Source organism: Phoca vitulina, unplaced genomic scaffold (genome assembly GCF_004348235.1).
Source record: "Phoca vitulina isolate PV1807 unplaced genomic scaffold, GSC_HSeal_1.0 scaffold37, whole genome shotgun sequence".
In the NCBI taxonomy this organism is placed as follows: domain Eukaryota; kingdom Metazoa; phylum Chordata; class Mammalia; order Carnivora; family Phocidae; genus Phoca; species Phoca vitulina.
Window position 1 is genome coordinate 9639604 of NW_022589740.1, and position 22118 is coordinate 9661721.

The 22118-nt window shown below is 48.2% G+C and overlaps 1 protein-coding gene and 1 non-coding gene across 2 annotated transcripts; both read left to right on the top strand.

The window, feature by feature from the left end:
* Nucleotides 1-1362: 1362 nt before the first annotated feature.
* On the top strand, nucleotides 1363-20130 carry FXN (frataxin). Its single transcript, XM_032427642.1, has 5 exons — nucleotides 1363-1559; nucleotides 7533-7630; nucleotides 10469-10589; nucleotides 17023-17120; nucleotides 19540-20130. Exons 1-5 carry the CDS (start codon nucleotides 1392-1394, stop codon nucleotides 19688-19690), a joined length of 636 nt encoding a protein of 211 aa, XP_032283533.1. The 5' UTR covers nucleotides 1363-1391; the 3' UTR covers nucleotides 19691-20130.
* On the top strand, nucleotides 3718-3790 carry TRNAA-UGC. The gene has a single exon. It is a non-coding gene; the product is annotated as a tRNA-Ala (tRNA).
* Nucleotides 20131-22118: the final 1988 nt, after the last annotated feature.

The following is a 22118-nucleotide window of genomic DNA, read 5'->3' on the forward strand; positions in this document are numbered from 1 at the left end:
CAGGATGAGTCAGGTCAGATCTCTTTCTCTGAGAAATACATATATTTATGTATAATTATATCATATTGATTATATAGTTAATGCTAATTAATAATTATATACCAATTTTATAATGCTGTTTATATAATAATCTTTTTTAGATTGATTATATAATTATATATAATTTATATTTCTATTACATCATGTAATATATAATACATATATAAGAAAGATCAATTTGGGGGCGTGTGGGTGGCTCAGTCGGTTAAGCCTCTGCCTTTGCCTCAGGTCATGATCTCAGGGTCCTGGGATCGAGTCCCACATCAGGCTCCCTTGTTCAGCGGAAAGTCTGCTTCTTCCTCTCCCTCTGACCCCCCCCACACACACTCCCTCGTTTGCAAATAAATAAAATCTTAAAAAAATAAAAATAAAAAAGACTGATTTCGGGGGTGCCTGGCCAGTTCCGTTGGTGGAGCATGCCACTCTTGATCTCAGGGGTGTAGGTTCAAGCCCCACGTTGGGTACATAGATTACTTAAAAAAAAAATCTTTACCCCTGCTTGTGTTCCCTCTCTCACTGTGTCTCTCTGTCAAATAAAATCTTAAAAAAAAAAAAAATCTTTAAAAAAGACTGATTTGGGGAGGTTGGTGGGAGGATGGGGTAACTGGGTGATGGGCATTAAGGAGGGCACGTGATGTGTTAAGCACTGGGTGTAATACGCAACTAATGAATCATTGAACATTACATCAAAAACTAATGATGCATTACATGTTGGTTAATTAAATTTAAAAAAAAAAGATTGATTTTGCCTTGTATGAAACCAGCTTATTCAAGACAAAATAAGTACACCTACTAAATTGCCTTAAAACAACCCTAAGAAGAAGAAATTTTTATAAACTCCATTTTACAGATGCGGCACAGAGAAGTGAATTAACTTGCGCACTGGTCACAGGGCTAGGAAGTAGAGTTTGGATGGAAACCAGGCAATCCCTCTCCCGTCCGCACGCTCCTAACTGCTATAACCTACTACAGCCAAGCAGCTTCAAGACCCGCACCCCATCCAGTTCACAGCAAGCCTGCAGCTCGCAAATCCTTCCTAGACAGAATTCTGCAGCAGTGTGTCCCTAGGCCGAAGTCTCCGAGGTCAGGGACCTTGGTTACGCGTTCACAAGTTGCCCAAGGGGCAAGCCCTGTGCTTTGCACGAAGCGCACTCTCCATTTGTGTTAAATACAGACATAGTGGAATGCTGGGAAGTTCTCCCTGAGGTCTAACCTCGGGCCATTTCCCACAGCCTACAGAAGAGGGGACCTGAGCGGGGAGCCGAACCGCGACGCCTGCCACCAGTGGCCACCAGGTGTCGCCGCGGCGTCCCCGGAGCGGGAGGGCGGAGCGGCCGCACACTGGGAGCAGCATGTGGACGCTTGGGCGCCGCGTGGCTGCCGGCCTCCTGCCCCGCTCGGCGCCTCCGGGCTCAGCCCCGGCAGGCGCCGGAGCCCGGGGCCCGACGAGGGACGCCCCGCTCTACGGCCGCCGGGGCCTGCGCGTCGGGACCGGAGCGACCCGCGTACCCAGCCACGCCGTGAGTACCGGCGCCGCGCGGCCGTCCGGGCCGCACGCCGGCGGAGGGAGGCCGCGCACGCTGGGGACGCTGCGGGCACGCGCGCCCACTCCGCTCCGGGCACGCGCGCCCAGTCCGCTCCGGCGGGGCCGCGCTCTGCTGGTGGCCGCGCTCTGCTGGTGGCCGCGTGGCGGTGGAGCGCGGCAGTGGTGCGCGCTGCTCCCTGCCGGGCGCGCGGCCGCGCAGTCCGCCTTCTGTTTGCCGGGGTCACGTTTGCACCGGCCTCTGCTTTCCGGTGAAAAGGGCAATGCACTGCAACTGCGGGGGGAACGCAACGCAGGGGAAGTGGCCGGGGACCCGCTCTCGGGGGTCCGTGGGTGGCGCCGAGCCCGCCACTTCCCTTTGCCAGAACTTCAACCTAAGCGATACTATATACTGTACAAGGTACTGTAACGTCCATATGTATGTCCGTGACGTATAATATTAGTGTGGTACATAAATATCTATAAATAGAACAAAGCAATACACAGACCAACATAATAGTCTAGCATAGTGCGTATATATAATACTAGAGCGATGTTTCCAAGCATGGGCTTTTATGAACGAAACGCTCCCTTCGAGCGAGATGGAAACGTCCAGGCTGTGGAGCACAAGAGCTAGAGCAGCGAAGCTTTTGGAAAATGACCCGGCCTGCGCTCCCAAGTTCCGGCTCGATTCAGCAGAGCTGTGTGACCTCGGGGGATCTGGAACCTCTCCGAGGCATGGCTTCCTTTTCGGTCAAGAGATGAAAGGGTACCGCCCATTTTGCCGAGCTGTTGTGAGGATTACATTGGATTAACGGAACATAAAGTCTTGAGCCCTGGAAGTTAATTCCCTTTTCTTCCCTTGGGGGCAGCAAAGAAGCATCTGACCCACTCGCTCCAAGACCTGAAAGGAGGAAGCCCAAAGAATGGCTATGGGGTTGAGGAAGACTCACAGCGGGGGTGGACGCGATGTTTAATCAGGGTCTTTCGATTTTATTTATTTATTTGAGAAAAGAGAGCACAAGTGGGGGAGCAGAGGGAGAAGCAGACTCCCCGCTGAGCAGGGAGCCGGTAGTGGGGCTCCATCCCAGAACCCTGGGATCATGACCTGAACTGAAGGCAGAGGGCTAACCGACTGAGCCACCCAGGCCCCCCTAACCAGGGTCTTGAAGGTGACAAGGGAGCAGGGAAGGGCATTCCCGAAGGAGAGACGGGCCTGGGCCGGGAAGGCAGATGGATATGGACGCTGAGTGGCTGGTCTGCTGGACAGACTGTGCGTGATGAAGGAGGCAGACGAAATCCAGCCCAAATTGCCTGTGGAGCTCTGGAAGTTGGACTTTAGACTTGAACTTCCCACAGCCCTGTTATTTGGCTGTGTTTGAAGAGAAGTTAGGATTGGTTGCCAACACTCAAAGTGGGGCCTTGATACTTGATTCCCCCCCTTCTTGGGAAATATAGGCAGCTATGGCCGTCCTGGCACCATGATGTCCCAGTGCAGAACAGAGACAGAGACACTTATTACCCCTCTCCTGTGCTTCTCCCACCTGGAGCTGCCCTGGCTTGCACTCTGACCCCTGCTGGTGGGGGCCATGGGTTGCCCGCAGTTTGTAATTTAGGGCAGTGACAAGATACGGCATGGTCTTTGGGATGGTACCTAGTGGCTGTTAAGGACTGTTGACTCAGAAGCATGCCCAACTTAGAGCTGCCACCCAGGAGGTGGGCACTGGACACACACTGGGATTAGGGGTCTTGGGAAGTTGGGACGTAGTTAACAACATGGGTCACCCATTGGGCCTCCTCTACCATAGTAAATTAATCAGGTTTGTTGAACTTTGTAACACAGTTCCCTCACACATCTCCAGTATTTGTGGAACTGGGTGGATGACAATGGCAACTGGGACCACTGTTTAATTTTTTCAAGCCCTTACCTGTCCTCAGGTTGACCCCCAAAGTCCCTGCACTCCAGAACTCAATCAGGACCTGAGTTCATTGTGGGGGCCTCTTCCCCACCCTTATTTTCTCTACCCTGTATTCCTACTTCTACAGCAATATCCAAAAGAAATAGAATGGGAGCTGCATATGTAATTCTAAATTTTCTAGTAGCTAAATTGAAAAAGTAAAAAGCAGGTAAAATTAATTTCAACATCACAGAGGGCGCCTGGCTGGCTCAGTTGGTAGAGCATGTGACTTGCGATCTCAGGATCATGAGTTCAAGCCCCATGTTGGGCCTAGAGCTTAGTTTAAAAAAAAATTCAACAGTACATTTAGGTAATCTAGTTTATCTTTTTTTTTTTTTTTAAGATTTTATTTATTTATTTGACAGAGAGAGACACAGCAAGAAAGGGAACACAAGCAGGGGAGTGGGAGAGGGAGAAGCAGGCTCTCCACTGAGCAGGGAGCCCAATGCGGGACTTGATCCCAGGACCCTGGGATGACCTGAGCCAAAGGCAGACGCTTAACCGACTGAACCACCCAGGCATCCCGGTAATCTAGTTTTTCAAAATATTATCATCTCAACATGTAATCAGTACTGAAAAATCATTGAGATATCTAACAGTCTTCCAAATCCAGTGTGTATTTCCCCCATCAGCACATGTCAGCTCAGATGTTAAACTGAACTTGTGGAAATGCTTGATTTCTGTTTTATAAAATTCACAATTGAAAAAACAAATTCACGGGACGCCTGGGTGGCTCAGTCGGTTAAGCATCTGCCTTCAGCTCAGGTCATGATCCCAGGGTCCTGGGATCGAGTCCCTCATCGGGGAGTCTGCTCCCTCTGCCTGCCGCTCCCCCTGCTTGTGCTCTCTCTCTCTGACAAATAAATCTTAAAAAAAAAAAATCTGTACTGTTTAAAGACTAATGACACACTGCCACATCCTCACCACCAGAGTAAGAGACTGAATATGACCTGTCCCCCGGAGGGCTCTGGTGCTCTCCCGATTACCGCTGGGCCTCCCTGAGGGGAATCTGCTCTCCTGAATTCTGTCGGGCATCCCCTCCTTTTCCTAGAGTGTCACCCCCATGTATGTCTCCCTAAAGCATGTGCTGCTGATAGAAAAAAAATTTTGCTGTATTTATTGTGCTGTGACTTGCCCCTTGTGTTCAGTGTTGTTTTTGAGGCTCATCGACACTGATGCACACAGTTGTCATTTTTTCGTTTTCTCTGCTGGGTAGTATCCCATTGGGTGAGCCCATCACACTCTGTCCAGTCTCCTGGTGACATCCGCGTGACCACCATGGTGCTGGTGGCATGATGGTGCTGCTGTAGGCATTCCTGTGCATGGACAGAGGCTCTTTGTGGCCGAATCCCTCAGAATGGCATTGCTAGGCGAGGGGCCAGCAAATATTCAACTCATTTGATGCCAAGGATGGTTGTACCCGTCCATCCCCCGCCAGCGGTGGGTGAGAACTGACTCACTCTTCCAGCCTTCGCAGCTTTGTGCTTTGTGGAGGGGACCCCTGGGGTGAGGCCTGGCCTCCCTGCTAGCCGCCCAGGCCAGGCCTCACCCTCCGCCTCTCCACTATTGTTGACATGCTCCAAAACCGAAATTGACTGGACACCCTCCAGCCCTGTGTTTGGGGTATTCGTGTCCTCCTGTCTAATGTTCATCACCAGTCTGCGTGGCGGGTACCATGACCCCTGCCTTCGGGGGCTCGGAAAGGGTGCGCAGGTACCCAGGGAACGTTAGCTTGGGGGAGAACAGGTAAGAGACCAGCAACTTCGGCAGCAGTTCCTTTGATGATTAAAAACAGCTGGATGTAGACTTCTACTTCTGGCTATGAGTAACTTGCATTAGCGCAAACCTCCCACCAAGAACAGCCATCCAAGATATAAAAGTCAAAACCAAAAACGGAACAGGAAAAAGGCAATGCGAAGGTGTCAGACTACCACACCTAGGATTTGAGAGGCCAGGATCCTGGAGGGGGAGAAACTCTGAGCCCCTAGCTCTCGAACTTCCCTTCCATGTCTGAAACCCTGTACGATTCCCAGGTGTGTGATTCTTTTCCTTTGTGGCCCAGACCCTGGGGCCAGAGGGTGTGGGTTCAGATCTCCGCTCCTCCACGTATCGAGTGATTTGCTCCGGTTCCTCATCCATAGAATACAAATACAGCCTATCCTCATGTTTCATGGATCCTGGACTTGTGAATTCACCTACTCAGTAAAATTTATCTGTAACCCCAAAATCAATACCCAGGGTGGATTTCGTGGTCACTCTGGGACACACACACAGCAGCAAAAACTTAGAGTCGCCCCATGCTTGCGTGTTCCCACCGAGGTCAAACAAGGTGACACTCTGTCTTCTTCTCTCGGCTCCCACGGGGTCAAGTGTCCTTTCCACCACCTAGTTAGTGGCACGTTGTTTGCATTTTTGTGTTTTTGGTTGGTGATTTTACTGTTTAAAATGGCCCTGGAGCATAGGGCCGGAGTGCTGTCTAGCGTTCTAAGTGTGAGAAGGCTTAGGGCCTTACGGACAAAACACATGTGTTAGATCAGCCTCGTTCCAGCCTCAGTAATGGTGCTGTTGGCCCCGAGCTCAGTGTTCATGTATCAACAATGTGTATTAAACAAGATGTCTTTAAGCAGAAATGCATGTAAACGAGGTTATGTATGGATCAGCTGGTCACATGTGACCTGAAGCCTGCAGGAAGCTAAGCCTGTATTTCCCGTAGGAGCATTTCACTAACCTCCTGTTCATGGTGACTTTATAGAATAAACTGTCATAAGGAACCACTATAATAATAGTACTTGCTTCACAGACTTGTAATGAGGACTAACCACATCCATTTCTATCAAGACTGAGAGCAGCAACACCCAGCAGATAGGGGACACTCTAGAATGTGCAGTAGCAATAACTGGTTGTCATGCTGGCTCTCTCCTTCTCTTTCGGAGCCAACCTTTTAAAATCACACCCTCTGTGCTCTGCACCCGTTTCCCCCTTTTCTGCTCATTTCTCAGCCCTGTACCCTCTGCCTTCTCCTTTCTGAGCCTGCCAAGGGCACCGATGGCTCAAGAGAACAGCGGCCTCTGAGCCCTGCTCCAGAGTGACCTTTGGAGAAGGTGAATCTTACTACCAACCCCTTCCAGCCCTTGGGTGCCTTCCCAGGATGAAGTCCAGCTGAGAGCCTTCACAAGGCCCCATGGCCACCTCTCCATCCTCTCCCCTGACATCTGCACTCTGATGTACCACTTTTCTCTCCTTTTACAGGCTCCGTCCCCTCCCTCACTGGGGCAGGTCCCTCAGCCAGGCTCCCCTCGGTGTTTGTCACTGTCCTCTGGTTATGTCATCTCTCTCTCCAGCCGGCCAGTAGAGCTGGCAGCCCCGGAGACAACGCCTGGACCCTCTTCCAGTTACGTGTGGGAGGAAATCAACAGGTCACATTATCTCCCAACAGGTCATGCTAATGAAACCTGTCCATCTGCAGTCCGATCCTCTCTTCTGGACATCAGCAGACATCTGCCTCTTGCTGTTCATTGTTGCTTGCATTAGTCAAATTCCAGGAGCTTTGCTGATGCTTCCACGCGCCTGGCCTGTGCTAAACACCGCAGAATAGCCTGGAGCAGGGCCGCCCATAGAGCTTCCCGTGATGGGGACTCCGTTCTGTGTGCCACTGGCCACATGAGGCCACAGGACACTTGAAACGTGGCCTTCCAGAACATGGGAGTCCTGGAAGTGGTGCTTGTCCCTCACTCAAATTTTAGTGGGAAGTGATGGGAAGTGACAATAAATTTAAATGTAAAGAGCTGCCTGTGGCTCGGGGCTATTATATCGGACAGCACAGGCTTAGAGAGAGCCCGAGAGAATGAACACAAGGTAATGCATTAAAACAAGGTGAAAACATCCCAGAAACACCCCTGGAAAAATTTAACGTGGTTTATTCCCGAATGCAGAAGTGGTGCTATTTAAACCGTGCGTTCAGGGACCGTAATGCACTGAGAAATGGTAATGTTCTTCTTCACTTTGGCTTTTAGAGTCTGAGGCTCCACTGCCTCGATCGGATCGTGAATGTCAAAAAGCAGAGCGTCTGTTTGATGAATATGAGGACAGCGGGAACTTTGGGCGACCCTGGGTAAGATAAAGCCCCTTCCACGTCAGAGAGCCCTTCTCCCTCCTCCCTCCTTCTCTCTCAATACACAACATGTGCATACCTGCTCATACTTCTATTAGCTTTTATTTTTTAAAGATTTTATTTATTTATTTAACAGAGAGAGACACAGCGAGAGAGGGAACACAAGCAGGGGGAGTGGGAGAGGGAGAAGCAGTCCTCCTGCCGAGCAGGGAGCCCGATGCAGGGCTTGATCCCAGGACCCTGGGATCATGTCCTGAGCCGAAGGCAGACGCCTAACAACTGAGCCCCCTAGGCGCCACTTCTATTAGCTTTTTAAAAATTTTTTTCCTTTTCTCTTACCGGTTTAAAAAAAGAAAAAAGCCCATCCCATCCAAAACCTGTCTTCTCCCTTAGCAGCAGCACTCATAAGCATCTTTCCGTATCAACAACTATCTACCACATTATTTTATTTATTTATTTATTTTTAAGTAGACTTCCGCCCCAGTGTGGAACCCAACACGGGGCTTGAACTCACGACCCTGAGATGAAGCCCTGGGCTGAAATCAAGAGTCGGACGCTTCACCGACTGAGCCACCCAGGCACCCCTCTGCCACATTATTTTAAATAAAATAATATTAAACTTGATGGATGTACCATAGTTCATTTAACCCGTTCCCTACTGCTGGACATTTGGGTCGTTTCCAGAGTTCTGTTGTTACTCTCTTCGATGACCTAGCAGTTCGGGTCGGCCAAGCCTCTGTGACGGACAGGCCCACAACTGTGATGGCTCAAGCAGCAGTGGTTTGCGTCCCTGTGTTCCAACAGTCCAGGGTGGGCGTGCCTCCGGGCAGGGATTCAGGCACCCAGGGTCCTTCCACCTATCACTTGTCCGTACCTTACTGTCCTCTACACGGTAGAAGCCAGGTCACCCTGCCCAGGTTCCATTCCACAGAAAGGGGCAAGAGCATGGACGTCTTGGAAGAGGCACTTGTCCCTCACTCAGATTTTAGTGGGGGGGACTGGGTCACATGACCCCAGCGGACCCCAGGGGATGCTAGGAATAGAGCCTAGTGGGCGCCCTGGAAGGAAGCAGTGGGTTCTGGTGCAGAGCTCCCCGGCGTTGCTAGTCTGATGTCTCCACGGACCCTCCTTCCACACGCACACACAGCACATTAGCCCCTAACCCCAAGGCTGCCACCACAGGCCCTCTCATCATGTCTGTCATCCACTTCAAAGGCCAAGATTTCCAGGTGACACGCCGTCCTCTCTCGAGGTCTAGGATCGGCTTCTCTGGCCGTGATACACACGTGTACATGCACACACACACACACACACACACAATGGAGAGGGGTTGCTCCACTTTTGGGCCAACTCTTGATGTCATCTGTCTCTTTCATTTTAACCATTCTGGTGGTATCTCATTGTGATTTTTTAATGTACTTTCCTGAAGATTAATAAAGTTATACCCCTTGTTATGTGTCCACTGGCTATTTGGATATGTTTTTTAAAATGATATCTGTTCAAGTATTTTACCCACTTTTTCTATTGGGTTTTCTTTTTCTTTTTTAATTTTTTTTTTTTTTTTTTTTTATTTGGCAGAGAGAGACACAGCAAGAGAGGGAACACAAGCAGGGGGAGTGGGAGAGGGAGAAGCAGACTCCCAGCTGAGCAGGGAGCCCGATGCGGGGCTCGATCCCAGGACTCTGGGATTATGACCTGAGCCGAAGGCAGACGCTTAACGACTGAGCCACCCAGGCGCCCCGGGTTTTCTTTTTCTTTTGACTTGTAGTTTTTTGTTTGTTTTTTTTTTTTAGTTCTTTATATATTCTGGAAATAAGCCCTTTTTCAGATACATGTAATGCAAGTATTTTCTCCCACTTTGTGGTTTGCCCAACATAATTTTAATCATAATACAAGCAATTTTAATAAGCATAATGTCCACCTGAAGGGGTCAGGTTGAATAAATAATATAAAATAAAATACCAGGAATATCTGTATGTGCTAATATGGAACAATTTCCAGGATATGTTAAATAAAAACTGCAAGGTGCTTCAATTTCTATATTAAAAAGAATATAAAATTCTTGGAGGCACCTGGGTGGCTCAGTCGTTAAGCGTCTGCCTTCGGCTCAGGTCATGATTCCAGGTCCTGGGATCGAGCCCCGCATCAGGCTCCCTGCTCGGCAGGAAGCCTGCTTCTCCCTCTCCCACTCCCCCTACTTGTGTTCCCTCTCTTGCTGTGTCTCTCTCTGTCAAATAAATAAATAAAATCTTTAAAAATAAAAAAATAAAAATAAAAAGAATATAAAATTCTGGATGGATATAGAAGAGACTGTTATTCGTAGTTGACTCTGTGGATGGGGGCTGCTTATTTGGGAAGAAAGTTTGTTTATAAACTTTTTTTTTTAAGATTTATTTATTTATTATTATTTTTTGACAGAGAGAGTGCGCATAAGCAGGGGGAGAGGGAGAAGCAGACTCCCCACTAAGCAGGGAGCCCAACGGACCATCCCAGGACCTCAGGATCGTGACCTAAGCTGAAGGCAGAGGCTCAACTGACTGAGCCACCCAGGCACCCCTATATAAACTCTTTCATGCTGCTTAAATTTTTTCTCTGTACATGGTAGCTATTTCCCATGAATTTTTTAAGTAAAAAACCGATGTGTCGGGGGGCCTGGTTGGCTCAGTCTGTGGAGCATGCGACTCTTGATCTCTGGGTTGTGAATTCAAGCCCCACATTGGGCGTATTTACTAAAAATAAATTAAATAAGTAAATAAATAGATGTGTGGGTTTGACGTTAATGAAATGGAGCAGTTTGGTAAACGTGTGTTTTGGGGGGTTTTTATGTTTCCCCTGCAGCTCTCTGGATGAGACCACCTATGAAAGACTGGCGGAGAAGACACTGGACTCCTTAGCAGAGTTTTTCGAAGACCTCGCAGACAAACCTTACACATTTGAAGACTATGATGTCTCATTTGGGGTACCTTTTTGCTTATTTTCATTTTTTTCTGTTTCCTCCCTAAGAATTCTAGCTCACTAAGGCAAAGAATTCCCCTCCAGTGGAGTTAAGCATCCAGCAGCATGCGGTTACGGGTGGGACCCAAAGACTGGCACGTTGGTGTTCCAGCCCTGCCCCGCCAGGCTTGTGACCTTGGGCAAGTCATGGCCTTTGTGAGCCCCATTTCTGCTTAAAAATATAGGTTCTCAAGCACCACTCAGTAGTCGTGAAGGTAAATCAGGGAGGGACCCAGGCCTGTGTTTGTCTAGCAGGATGACTCTCCTGGGGGCATGGGGAGGCCTGAACCACTCCTCCTTAAGCAGGGTGTGTTCAGAGCACACAGACATGGGCCCCACTTCTGGGAGATTCTGAGATTCTGATCAGCAGGTTAGGGTGTACTATCAGGAAACATATTTTTGAAAAGCTCACCTGGAATTCTAATGTGCACCCTGGGTCCCACCCCTAGAGATTTTTCTTTAGTTGGTCTGGGAGCATGTCCCAGGCAGGACAGGGGAGTTAATTTTTTAAGTTTTTGTAATCACTCCTCAGATGATCCTAAATGCACTGGGGGGAGCCGCGGAGCCCTGAAGCCCAGGGAGTGCCGCTCTACACCGACTGGCCACCAGGTGGCAGACTTGAGTAGTGGTCCACCTTTGCCTTTAGAATGCTGTTTACGCCTTAGGGAGCTGCTGCTTTTTTGCCAGAAAATCCCCCACGGAAATTAATCCTCTTGACCGCAATTAATTAATAGTCAGAAATGTTATGAAGTGGAATTATTAGGACAACCAGCTGTCAGGCTAACGTGATAGAAATGCTGTTGGATATTACTGTGGACAGAGAAGGGACTCCATCAGATGGAGCAGGTAGGTAGCAGAGTCTGGAAGATTTCAAGCCTGGTTGGAAGGACAGTGAGGGACGTGGAGGTCAAATTTAAGGCAACGGGGCAAGAAAGGGTTGGATGCTTCCAGGTGGATTCGGGGACTGCTGTGAGCATCATCGTTCGGGGCAGGGCATTCAAAGTGTTTCTGCAGACAGCCTCAGAAGGCAAGCTGCTGGGGAACCCTTACTAACTGGCCCCCACAGCTTGACTGTCTGTGGAATGGTGGAGCCGGGGGAGTTACAGGTCTCCTCTCCCCCAGCCTCCCCACCAGGGACTAGCTGTACTTACAGGGAAACCAAGTCTCCGGCTAAACTCGGCCATGCATACAAACATTCATTAACATGCCACAAAAACAGTCACACCACTCATTCTTGTAACATTAGTGAGAATACTTAGTGACTCAAGTATTTTTGCATGAGTGTTTCATTAGAAGCAAATGTGCCAGTGTTCTAGCAACTGGATTCTGTTTACCCCCTGGAATCTAGCAGCAAATGCTCCTGCTCAGGGGCTCCTGGGTGGTTCAGTTGGTTGAGTGGCTGACTCTTGGTTTCGGCTCAGGTCACGATCTCAGGGTCCTGGGATCGAGCCCTGCATCGGGCTCCGCACTTAGCAAAGAGTCAGCTTGAGGATTCTCTCTCTCCCTATGCCCCTCCCCCTGTTCTCTCTCTTTCTCTTTCTTTCTCTCTAATAAATAAATAAATCTTTAAAAGAAAAAATGCTCTTGCTCAGTGGTGGGTCACAGGATCTTACCGGAGTCCTCCCTGCAGAGTGTCTCTCTGACCCAGCTGCTGGGGTTTCCAGATTCTGTAACCCATTCCTGCAAAGGGAGAGGCACCTGTGTTTATCTAGCCAGTCCATATACCTTAAGTGTCATTCTCCTCACCAGGAAAAAATTATTTCTAACAAATCATTTACTACTTAGGAAATTCTCTAGTATAGATGTAGAAACTAAAGGCATACAGTAGCTGACTCTGTTGTTGGGACTTCTGATTAAGAACTTTGAAATGCTATTTCACCCTGGGGTGTGAATTCCTGATTAGAGTCTCTCAAGTGCTCGCTAACTTATACATTTCACAAATCTATTGAAACTACATTATAGGCAAGAGAATACCCGTAACACTGTTACTTGAGCTTTCTTGGGGTGCAGTCTTTCCCTGTCCCCAGGGTCCAGTTGGGCATTGCCTCCTCTGGGAAGTCCTCCTAGATGCTCCAGGCAGATAGCACGCTTACTTCCTTGCCCAGCACTCCAAGGATGAGTCCGTAGAGCACTGATCACCCCGTGTACTAGCTGTCGATTTACACATCAGCTCCCATGGGAGACTGAGTTCCTTGGCAGCCAGGACACTGTCCACTCTTGGTATCCCAGTGCCTGAAACATTGCCAAGTACATGATAGGGACTTAATAAATGTTGATTCAGTACATAAACGAAATGGGGCCCACACACACTCTCATTGATGCCACTCAGCATCATAGACGTTTTACCAGCTTGGTCCTGACCAAGTAGACAACTGACAGCAGTATTCCAGAAAGACCCAAGAACATGTCTGTTCTGTTTGCTCCCTGTGGAGTGGGAAATGTGAGTGCTCCTTGGCTGTCGTATGGGGTGGGTAACTTGGGGGGGTCAGCGTCTGGGTCCAGGCCTCACCCGCACTGGCCCTGCCATTAGAGGGGACTGCCCACCAGAGCAGAAAGCACCTCCCATCACTAGGATCCATGGAGTCGGCTGCACTTGACCGGCAAAATCTGATCAGGACCGGGAGAAGGACTGTGCTGTCTGAGGGGTTACTTCCAAGCCACCTTCATTTTTCCCCCGGTGGAGCCCTGGCCTCTTTGACGTTTTGATGAGAATCTGCTGTCATGTTCTTTACTCACTAAGCTGTCGGCATATCAGTGCCATATAGCAGAGGTTCCTTAACCTTTCCTGGACCTTGTTCCAAGAAAACCTTCCCCATACACCTGTGTGTACAATTTCAGCTTCAGGCCGGGACAGTCTGCAGACCCCTGAAGACCACCTCTGGGTCCCAGGTTACAGACACTTGCTCAGAGGCAGCATTTTATTGGATATGGAGACAAAGCATCTAGCCTATCATCCTGGATTTGTATTTTCTGTCCAAGAGTCTGTAAGTGAATTATCTTAACTTCTGTGAGTGCCAGGTTCTTCAGCTGGGAAGTGGGTGACATCCCTCTACTTCTCTGAATTTCCATTAGGATTAAATTGGAAAAGGGCTTCACATTCATTATTCTTACTCCTTAAGAGGGGTATCTCTTTTTGGAGTGTGGGAAGCCACATATACCTGAACTCGCCTGACTCAACATGCCATCCCATAGGTGTCTCTACAAAACAAGCTAGTGACAACAGAAATTGCTCCTTTTGCTCCCGAGTGTGTAGGGCTGATACTGAGTGGCAGGAATAAGCCTCCACCAAGCTGTGGACAGGGGCTGTTCTGACTGGTTAGTGCCCCTGTCCGCAGCCGCTGATGATTTTGACTCTCTCCCCTCCCTTCCCCTCCCCTGCATTTAAGTCTGCCCACACTCCCAAAATAGCCTCAGGGTGGCCCTTAAGGAATAATACTAATGAACAAAAAGCCCTCTTCATCTAGGCTACTTGCGGATAGTTCCAAGAGCATTAAGAACTCCCGGTGAACCAGTAAGCAGCTCATTTCCTTCCATTCCTTCCTCCTCTTGCCGGTTTCCTCTGGAAACAGCCTCTGGCTCCATGGGAAAAAATAATGACACACAATGAACAGGAGGGGAGTTGGGTAAGTGCTGAGACTGTCTGCCTTGTGTAACCTTGCCCTTAACTTTGCACGAGTTATCACCAGCCCTGGTCACTGTCAGCTCCGTTCATTCCTCCACAGATGTAATTTGTGTCCATCCAGTATCTCACACTAAGAACGGATGTGCTGGACACTGAAGTGCTTGGATGAAAAGACAGATCTGCTCTCAAGGCGCTTAAGAGTAGTGGAGGGAGGGGGCAGGTATCCGGCAAACAAGTGGCAGCGCAGATGCAGAGAGGAAGGCACAGGGGCCGTCGGGGGGTCAGGGTAACCTCGTCAGGGGTGCCTCAGCTGGGGTCTCGGTCTTGTGCGGGGAGGGGTGCTGCAGGGAAGGAGCCAGGTGGAGGAGACAGCTTGAGGTCTGCACATCTAGAAGCAATCTCATAGTTGCTTTCTTAATAGGCTCTTTGTGAACGAGTGGCCGGTTTCCTGGAATAATTCCAGAAGATTCTGAGTTGGAAAGAGTGGATTTTGGCTTTCAGTGATTGGATGCGCCATCGCTGATTTGGCGTCCTGTTCTAGGGCTTGACCGTGATCAGGAGAGTACACAACCCTTGAGCACCCATGCCCCTCAATCCTTGTACTTTGTCTCTGAAGGAGGCAGCACCCATGTTGTCCTGAGGAAGGTGGCAGGGTTGATATGACTCAGCCCCGCCCTCTGCCCTCTCCACTGCACCTGTACCTCGCCACGTGATGGGGGGAAGGCACAGTGGGGCACTGAAGGACCACAGATAGGTTAAACTGGAAATGATTATGTCTTGATCCCCTGAGCCTGCTATCTCATGGAAAAAGAAGCCATGGAAGTTTGTATGGGGGCAGGAAGGAATGGGGAAGGATTGCTGATGGGTGTGGGGTTTCTCTTTGGGGTGGTGGAAATAGCCAAGAATTAGTGATGTTTGCACACTTTATGAAAACACTTTGTGAAATATTAAAACTATTGAATTGTGCAGTTTTAATTTTTTTTTTAAGGGGGGGAGGGAAAAATTTTTAAAAATTAAAAGAAGGGGGAGGGGCAGAGGGAAGGAGGCAGAGAGAGAATCCTAAGCAGGCTCCCTGCCTAGCACAGAGCGTGGTGACACGGTGGCTCGATCTCACGACCCTGAGATCATGACCTGAGCTGAAATCAAGAGTCGGACGCTTAACCTACTGTGCTACCAGGCACCTCAAGACACTTTTAAGTAAATGAAAGGTGCTAGTCCTACCAAAATAGTAAAGGTGGGTTTCAAGGAAAAAAATTAATTTCTTTTAAGGATTTTATTTATTTATTTATTTATTTATTTATTTGAGAAGGGGAGAGAAAGAGAGCACAAGCAGGGGGAGGGGCAGAGGGAGAGGGAGAAGCAGGCTCCCCGCTGAGCAGGAAGCCCAACTTGGGACTCGATCCCAGGACCCCGGGACCATGACCTGAGCTGAAGGCAGACGCCCAACGACTGAGCCACCGAGGCACCCCTCTGTTTTCTTTTTAATCAGAAAAAAATGTTACTGGGGCGCCTGGGTGGCTCAGTCAGTTAAGCATCTGCCTTCGGCTCAGGTCATGATCTCAGGGTCCTGGGATCGAGTCCCGCATTGGGCTCCTTGCTCAGCAGGAAGCCTGCTTCTCCCTCTCCCTCTACTCCTCCCCCTGCTTGTGCTCGCTCTCACTCACTCTCTCAAGAATGGGTAAGATCTTTTTCTCTCTCTCAAATAAATAAAATTTTTTTTAAAAAAGTATAACCCAATAGAGTCCTCTCTTGCCTGTCAGTTATATTACTATTATTATGTATTATTATTATCACTGCCATTTACCTTTTCAATAGCTGTTTGTGTTTGCAAACCAAACACAAAGTGTTCTAAGAAACATCGGGGCCTCTTGGTCGGACAGGGGCTCTAGAAGCCCAGAGAAAGGCAGTGGCGTGTCTCCGTGGCTTATGCCGGGGTGGGGGACAGCGAGGGGCTGCCTCCTGCACACCAACTCCAATAAAGGGACTGAGCTGTGTGGTTGCTTCTATAATATCCTGCACATGCTAAAGAAACCTCAGACCTTGGAAGTAAAGGGCTCCTTTGTTGAAAGAGTGTTTTCAAATTTAAATGAGCATTTATTGAGCAAAGGTAGACCAACCAGGCTTTTAGAGAATTCAGGGCTCTTTAGGGGAAAATAAAGCCCTTGAGAGCAGCTTGTGAGATGCGCGGAAAGGGTCTGAGGATAAAACCTGTCTGGAGTGCTGGCCTTCTACCAGCAGAGCTGGCTCTATGGCTCTTCTAAGACCAGCAAAGCCAGTGGTTTGACCGCTTCCTTCTCTTTTCCCTTTTTTCGTTGTTTTGGTAATGAACGTGCCCTGTCCGACGTTTGGGCTGACGTGGGACTCCGGTAGAGGTGGGGTCTGCGTTTTTTAACATCCTTTTGTGCGTTCTGGCTGGGCTTTGAGGGAACTGAGGCAGCGGGCAGGATGCACAGCCTCCCGTTGGCCGGCTTTCACTCCTCAGACAAGCCACTGCTGTCTTTTCACCTCGAGATGGGAATAATGAGAATTCTCCCCTCGCCAGCCTCCCAGGGAATGAGGGAGAGCACTACGAGGTCTAAGTATTACCGTGACTAGTCATAGTCTGACTCAGCGCAGTGTGCTTTCCGCGTGATCTGCCGTGTCTAACACGAAAGGCGCTTCTTCGCGGTGTGTCTTGTGTACCAACGTCGAGATAGGAAGCAATTTAGCAATTGTGACAAAGTGATAACTTTGTCTTGTTCTCTTTTCCTCGTGCTTTTGCCACCTGATCCGCCAGAGTGGTGTTTTAACAGTTAAACTGGGTGGAGATCTAGGAACCTACGTGATCAACAAGCAGACCCCAAACAAGCAGATCTGGTTATCTTCGCCCTCCAGGTATGTCCAGAAGTCCCCATCTGTCCTTGTTCAGCTGGGAGGTGTGGCGCTGTGGACCTTTACAGGGAAGGTCACCTCGTGGGTGGCTGTCTGTGAGCACACCTGATGCTTCACACTCACCCCATCCTCGTAGGACAGTTAACCCTGCTTCAGGAACTTCGGTCTACCAGTAATCCGGCTGCTGTAAGCAGATACTGGGATGTGGATCTGAAGCAAAAAGTTTATAACTTTTCAGAACCTGGCCTGCACAGTTTCTCTCTATGGAATCACTGCCCTGCCTTTTAAAAAGCCACTTTTGCTGCTGCGGCCTCAGACCGAGTGGCACTTTGTCTTCAAAGCAGGTTCAAGTTTGACCTCTAGTTTGTTTGGAGCATCCCGCTAAAGGTTGGTTGAATTCCCTCTGTGAAATTGGGCTGCCTGCCCTGTGGAGGGGGGAGAGCCTCTTAAGCTGGAACTCCAGGGCAGTGAATCCCTCCTGTGTTTATCACTGATGTGCTTTCAATCTCGTGGAATAAATGATTTGTTGGAGGCCGCCTGTGCTGCATCTCAGGCCTGAGAACGTGCAGGGAGAGAGGGCCCCTCATCGGCCTGCATCTGTTGGGGTCGTTATAAGGGAGTTATAGAGAGACACTCACAAAAAGCTCTCAGACCAGCCTTCCTGGGTCACTCATTACTTCCAAAGACAACATACTGACTGTGCATTGGGAAAGGCCCAAATATAACCAGCATGCAGTTCTTTGAAAGCCCAATGGTATTTACATTAAAAAAAAAAAAAATTATAGGGGCGCCTGGGTGGCTCAGTCAGTTAACCATCCAACTCTTGATTTGGGCTCAGGTCATGATCTCCATAGTGAGATCGAGCCCCGAGTCCTCTCTGCACTCAGCAGGGAGTCTGCTTGAGATTTTTTTCTCTCCTCCCTCTGCCCCACCCCTGACGCGCGCTCTCAAATAAATAAATAAATCTAAAAAACATAAATTATAACTCTTCTTCTGCCCCAATGTTCACATCATTTTTAGGCAGTTAATATTATACTGTTTATCATGCCATGGTGTGTAATTATTTGTTCAAAATAAGTAAACGTTATGCTTCCTTTGCCCCACCTTCATCTAGGAAGTATGTTATAATTCACCAAACAACTCCAGAAATCACCCATTTCTAGCAAGACCCTTATAGATTGCATTGCTTTTTTAGACCCAATTAATTTGAACTTGGGTGTTTTATCCTATGTGGGCCAATTAGCCTGTTCTCTTTGGCCTCAAACAGTTGTCCCATCCCTAACCAGAGCCATGCATGAGGACTGTACATTCTTATCCTTTACCTCTGGAGGAACCATATGAGAAACTGGATGGATCAGTTCAAACCCAGCCATCACCTTTGGGGATTGGTGGCTGTATAAATATCAGGCAGGGCACCAGAACCATCTATCATGGTTCCACTGAAGGAATTCCCTGTCATATCTGGAGACCAAAAAAGTCCGTATCGTGTTTGGACACCCCTACCAGCAATATGATCCTACCCCAGGCTTGTTCAATCTGTAATTCATGATGGGAATCTGGAAAGAATATCTGCTAAGCAGCCATTTACTATCACAGATACTGTGTTCCTCAAGAAAAAAATTTATTTTCCACTCAACTTCTCACATCCAAAACAATCTTTCATAGGACTGCATTGCTTTTTCTTTTTAAAGATTTTATTTATTTATTTGTCAGAGAGAGAGCACAAGCAGGGGAAGTGGCAGGCGGAGGGAGAAGCAGGCTTCCCGCTGAGCAAGGAGCCCGACGTGGGACTCGATCCCATGACCCTGAGATCATGACCTGAGCCAAAGGCAGACGCTTAACCAACTGAGCCAGCCAGACGTCCCAAGAAAAATTATATTAAGAAAAAAAAAATAGTATGGCTGATTGCCAGGAGCCGGGGAGAGGAGAGGGTGGGGACTAACTGCTCAATGGGCACAGAGTTCCCTTTTGGGGTGATGAAGTGTTTCGGTAGAGAGAGGTAGTGGTTGCAGTTGTTATGAATGTACTAAAATAATAATAATAATATAGGTAAGGGACAAATCATGTGAGTAGTACACGAATGGCCATCACTTTAACAACCCTGCTCTGACGTAGCAGGTACCCTCTGTGAGTTCGGGAAAGTGAAAGCTCAGAATGTGCTTTACAGAGACTCATCGAGAGGGTTCAGATGTTTTCAGGTCTTGAGAATTGTTCTGTCAGATTGTTGCAGGGGATAAACTGGGTACTTGTTCTTACATAGAAAGACCCCGAGACAAGAAGTCAAATGTACGCCTTGTTAAATTGACTTTCTGGACCTTTCTTCCGGTCAGTTTCTTGGTGGTGGCATTGTGGAGTCAGCATTTACTACCTGTCCTCAAGGGCTGTCCTCGTGGACTTCCTGCGTATTTATTTTGTCTTGCAGTGGGCCCAAGCGCTACGACTGGACAGGGAAGAACTGGGTGTACGCGCACGACGGCATGTCCCTCCACGAGCTGCTGGCCACGGAGCTGACTAAAGCCTTAAAAACCAAACTGGACTTATCTTCTCTGGCCTATTCCGGAAAAGGCGCTTGATGCCCAGACCAATCCCAAAGACATGAACAGCTCTAAAGCCCAGACCCCAGCTCCGTCCTGCAGCTGTGTGTCTGGTCTGTTCCATTCCCGCTTTGGGGGACAGTTGCATGGCGTGTAAGGAAGAGCTCTGTGAAAGAGCGTGTTGCCTCCCACCCTCCCCCAAGTTCGGATTTGTAATTTCCGTAGTGTTTTTGGATTTATTGTCTGATTTCCTCCCTCACAGGATATCCCTTCTCTTTTATAATGTCCCTATACTCATACCTTTATATGTAACCTTACAACAAAGGAAAATAAGAAGGAAAAATTCAGGAGGAGAAATGACTTGATTTCACTCTTTGCCCTTTGAAGGACTTAACTGCTTAAAGCCACATGAAGAGGGCTGGCCGACCTCCCCTTTCTGTCCCCAAATAAGACTCATTAAAGAGTTGCCTATAAATGTTGCCACGCCTCTTGAAAATGTCCACATTCTTAAGCCCTTTATTATGGAAGTGTCAGTGACATTCAGGAATTCTCAAACCAAAGATCATTCTCTGTCTGCATTCGTGTCTGCCAGGCTGTGAACCGCACGAGACTCACAGAGACGTGATGTTTCTTCCAGAGAGACGTATATAGGGACATATGCACACATCTCATTTCATTGTGTGTGTGTGTATTTTTTTTTTAAGTGAAGCATCCGCATAGATTCAGCTGCTGCAGCACAAGTCTGAGAATGCAAAAACTCTCCCAAAGAAAAGAAGGGAAAAAGGGCCATCTTCATAAGTTCGTGGATGTAGTGTAATAAACTAGGTCACGGGGCTGAGGGGGTGCTTTGCAAATTGTGAAGGACCACATAAATGAAAAGATGTTCATGTTAATGAAAAGAACCCTGGTCCTTCACTTGGCTCAGTGCAACCTTTTCTTACTAAAGAAAGATTTCTCAGTAACGAGGCTACACAGACATGCAGCATCTCCGTTCTCTATCTCTGGGCGAGTTTCACAAACTCCCTGCACCTGTTTCCCCACGTGTTAAATGAGAGGGTGGAACTGAGAGAATATAGTGGATTCCCAGCCCAGACATTCAGTGGTCCTGTCAGGCCAACTTAACAGGCTGGTTTTAATTCCTTCTGGTAGATGAGGGGATGACCAAGAACAATTTTCTTAAGCTATAGCATAAATACATGGTTATTGGTATCATTCCACTTGAATTTCAGTTGAATTTATGTTCAAATAGTACCCATCTTACGTGTCTTCACTGTGCTGAGCTTGTGCTGTGGACTGAATGCCTATGTCCCCCCCAAATTCTTATGGCGAATCCTAACTCCTGTGTGATGGACTTAGGAGGTGGGGCCTCTGGGAGGGGTTGGGTCATGAGGACAGAGCCTCAAGACTGGAATTAGTGCCCTTATAAAAGAGACCCCAGAGAGCTCCTCGCCCCTCCCACCATGTGAGGACACAGTGAAGACAGCCGTCTGTGAACCAGGAAGCAGAACATCACCAGACCCCGAATGTGCTGAGGCCTTGACCTTGGGCTTCCCAGCCCCCAGAACTGTGGGAAATAAATTTTTGTTGTTCATAAGCTATCCAGTCTATGGTATTCTGTTATAGCAGCCCAAACAGACTAAGACAGCCTGCCACACCATAGGACCTCATCTTATTTTATCTTTTAAGATTTTTTTATTTATTTGAGAGAGAGTGAGTGAGAGAGCATAGTGAGGGAAGGGCGGTGGGCAGACGCAGCTGGAGAGGGAGAGACTCTCCAGCAGACTCCCCGCTGAGCACAGCCCTCCTCAGGACTCCGGGCTCATGACCTGAGCTGAAGGCCGACGCTTAAACGACTAAGCCACCCAGGTGCCCCCATAGGACCTCATTTAATCTTTACTGATCTGCATCTTACACATGAAGAAACCAAGGCTCAGGAACATTAAAACCCCTCCAGAGTTATGCTCCTGTTCTGTTATGTTCTTACCAAAGAAAGATTTATTAGTGACAAGTTTATGCAAATGTGTAGCAAAGGCTTTTGCCATGGGTGAACAAAAACCACATTTCATTATGGAAAAAAAACCTCTTAAAAGAAAAATGTAAACAAACGCTAAATGGTTATATAAAATATTTCCTTTCTTAAAAAAAATAAAAAAATTCCTTTCTTCAAAAGTAAAATGATTTGTTAGTGTGGGTGGAAATCTTTAAGTGTGGTAGGTCAGTACCAGTGAAAAAATAAAATCTGTGTGTGTGTGTATGCACGTCTATCTCTTGTGATGAAAGTTTCACTATCTTGCTTACTTGGAACTCAGTTAAGGGATGCACTCACCTATCTGGGACATAACAGAAAAGATTTAATCAGGCTGCTGTAACAGGAGAATGTAAGTTAGATCTGTGCTCTTAACGCTTCCTTTGTGGTCTAGCTTTTCAGGCCTATTTACTTTTACTTTACATACAATGCTAACTAGTT

What these genes read in the sequence shown, in the direction of transcription:
- FXN (XM_032427642.1), top strand. Translation starts at nt 1,392, where the DNA reads ATGTGGACGCTTGGGCGCCGCGTGGCTGCCGGCCTCCTGCCCCGCTCG. An exon ending in GGAACTTTGGGCGACCCTGG is followed by an intron (nt 7,631 to 10,468) that starts GTAAGATAAAGC and finishes TTTCCCCTGCAG; the next exon opens with CTCTCTGGATGAGACCACCT. An exon ending in TGGTTATCTTCGCCCTCCAG is followed by an intron (nt 17,121 to 19,539) that starts GTATGTCCAGAA and finishes TTTGTCTTGCAG; the next exon opens with TGGGCCCAAGCGCTACGACT.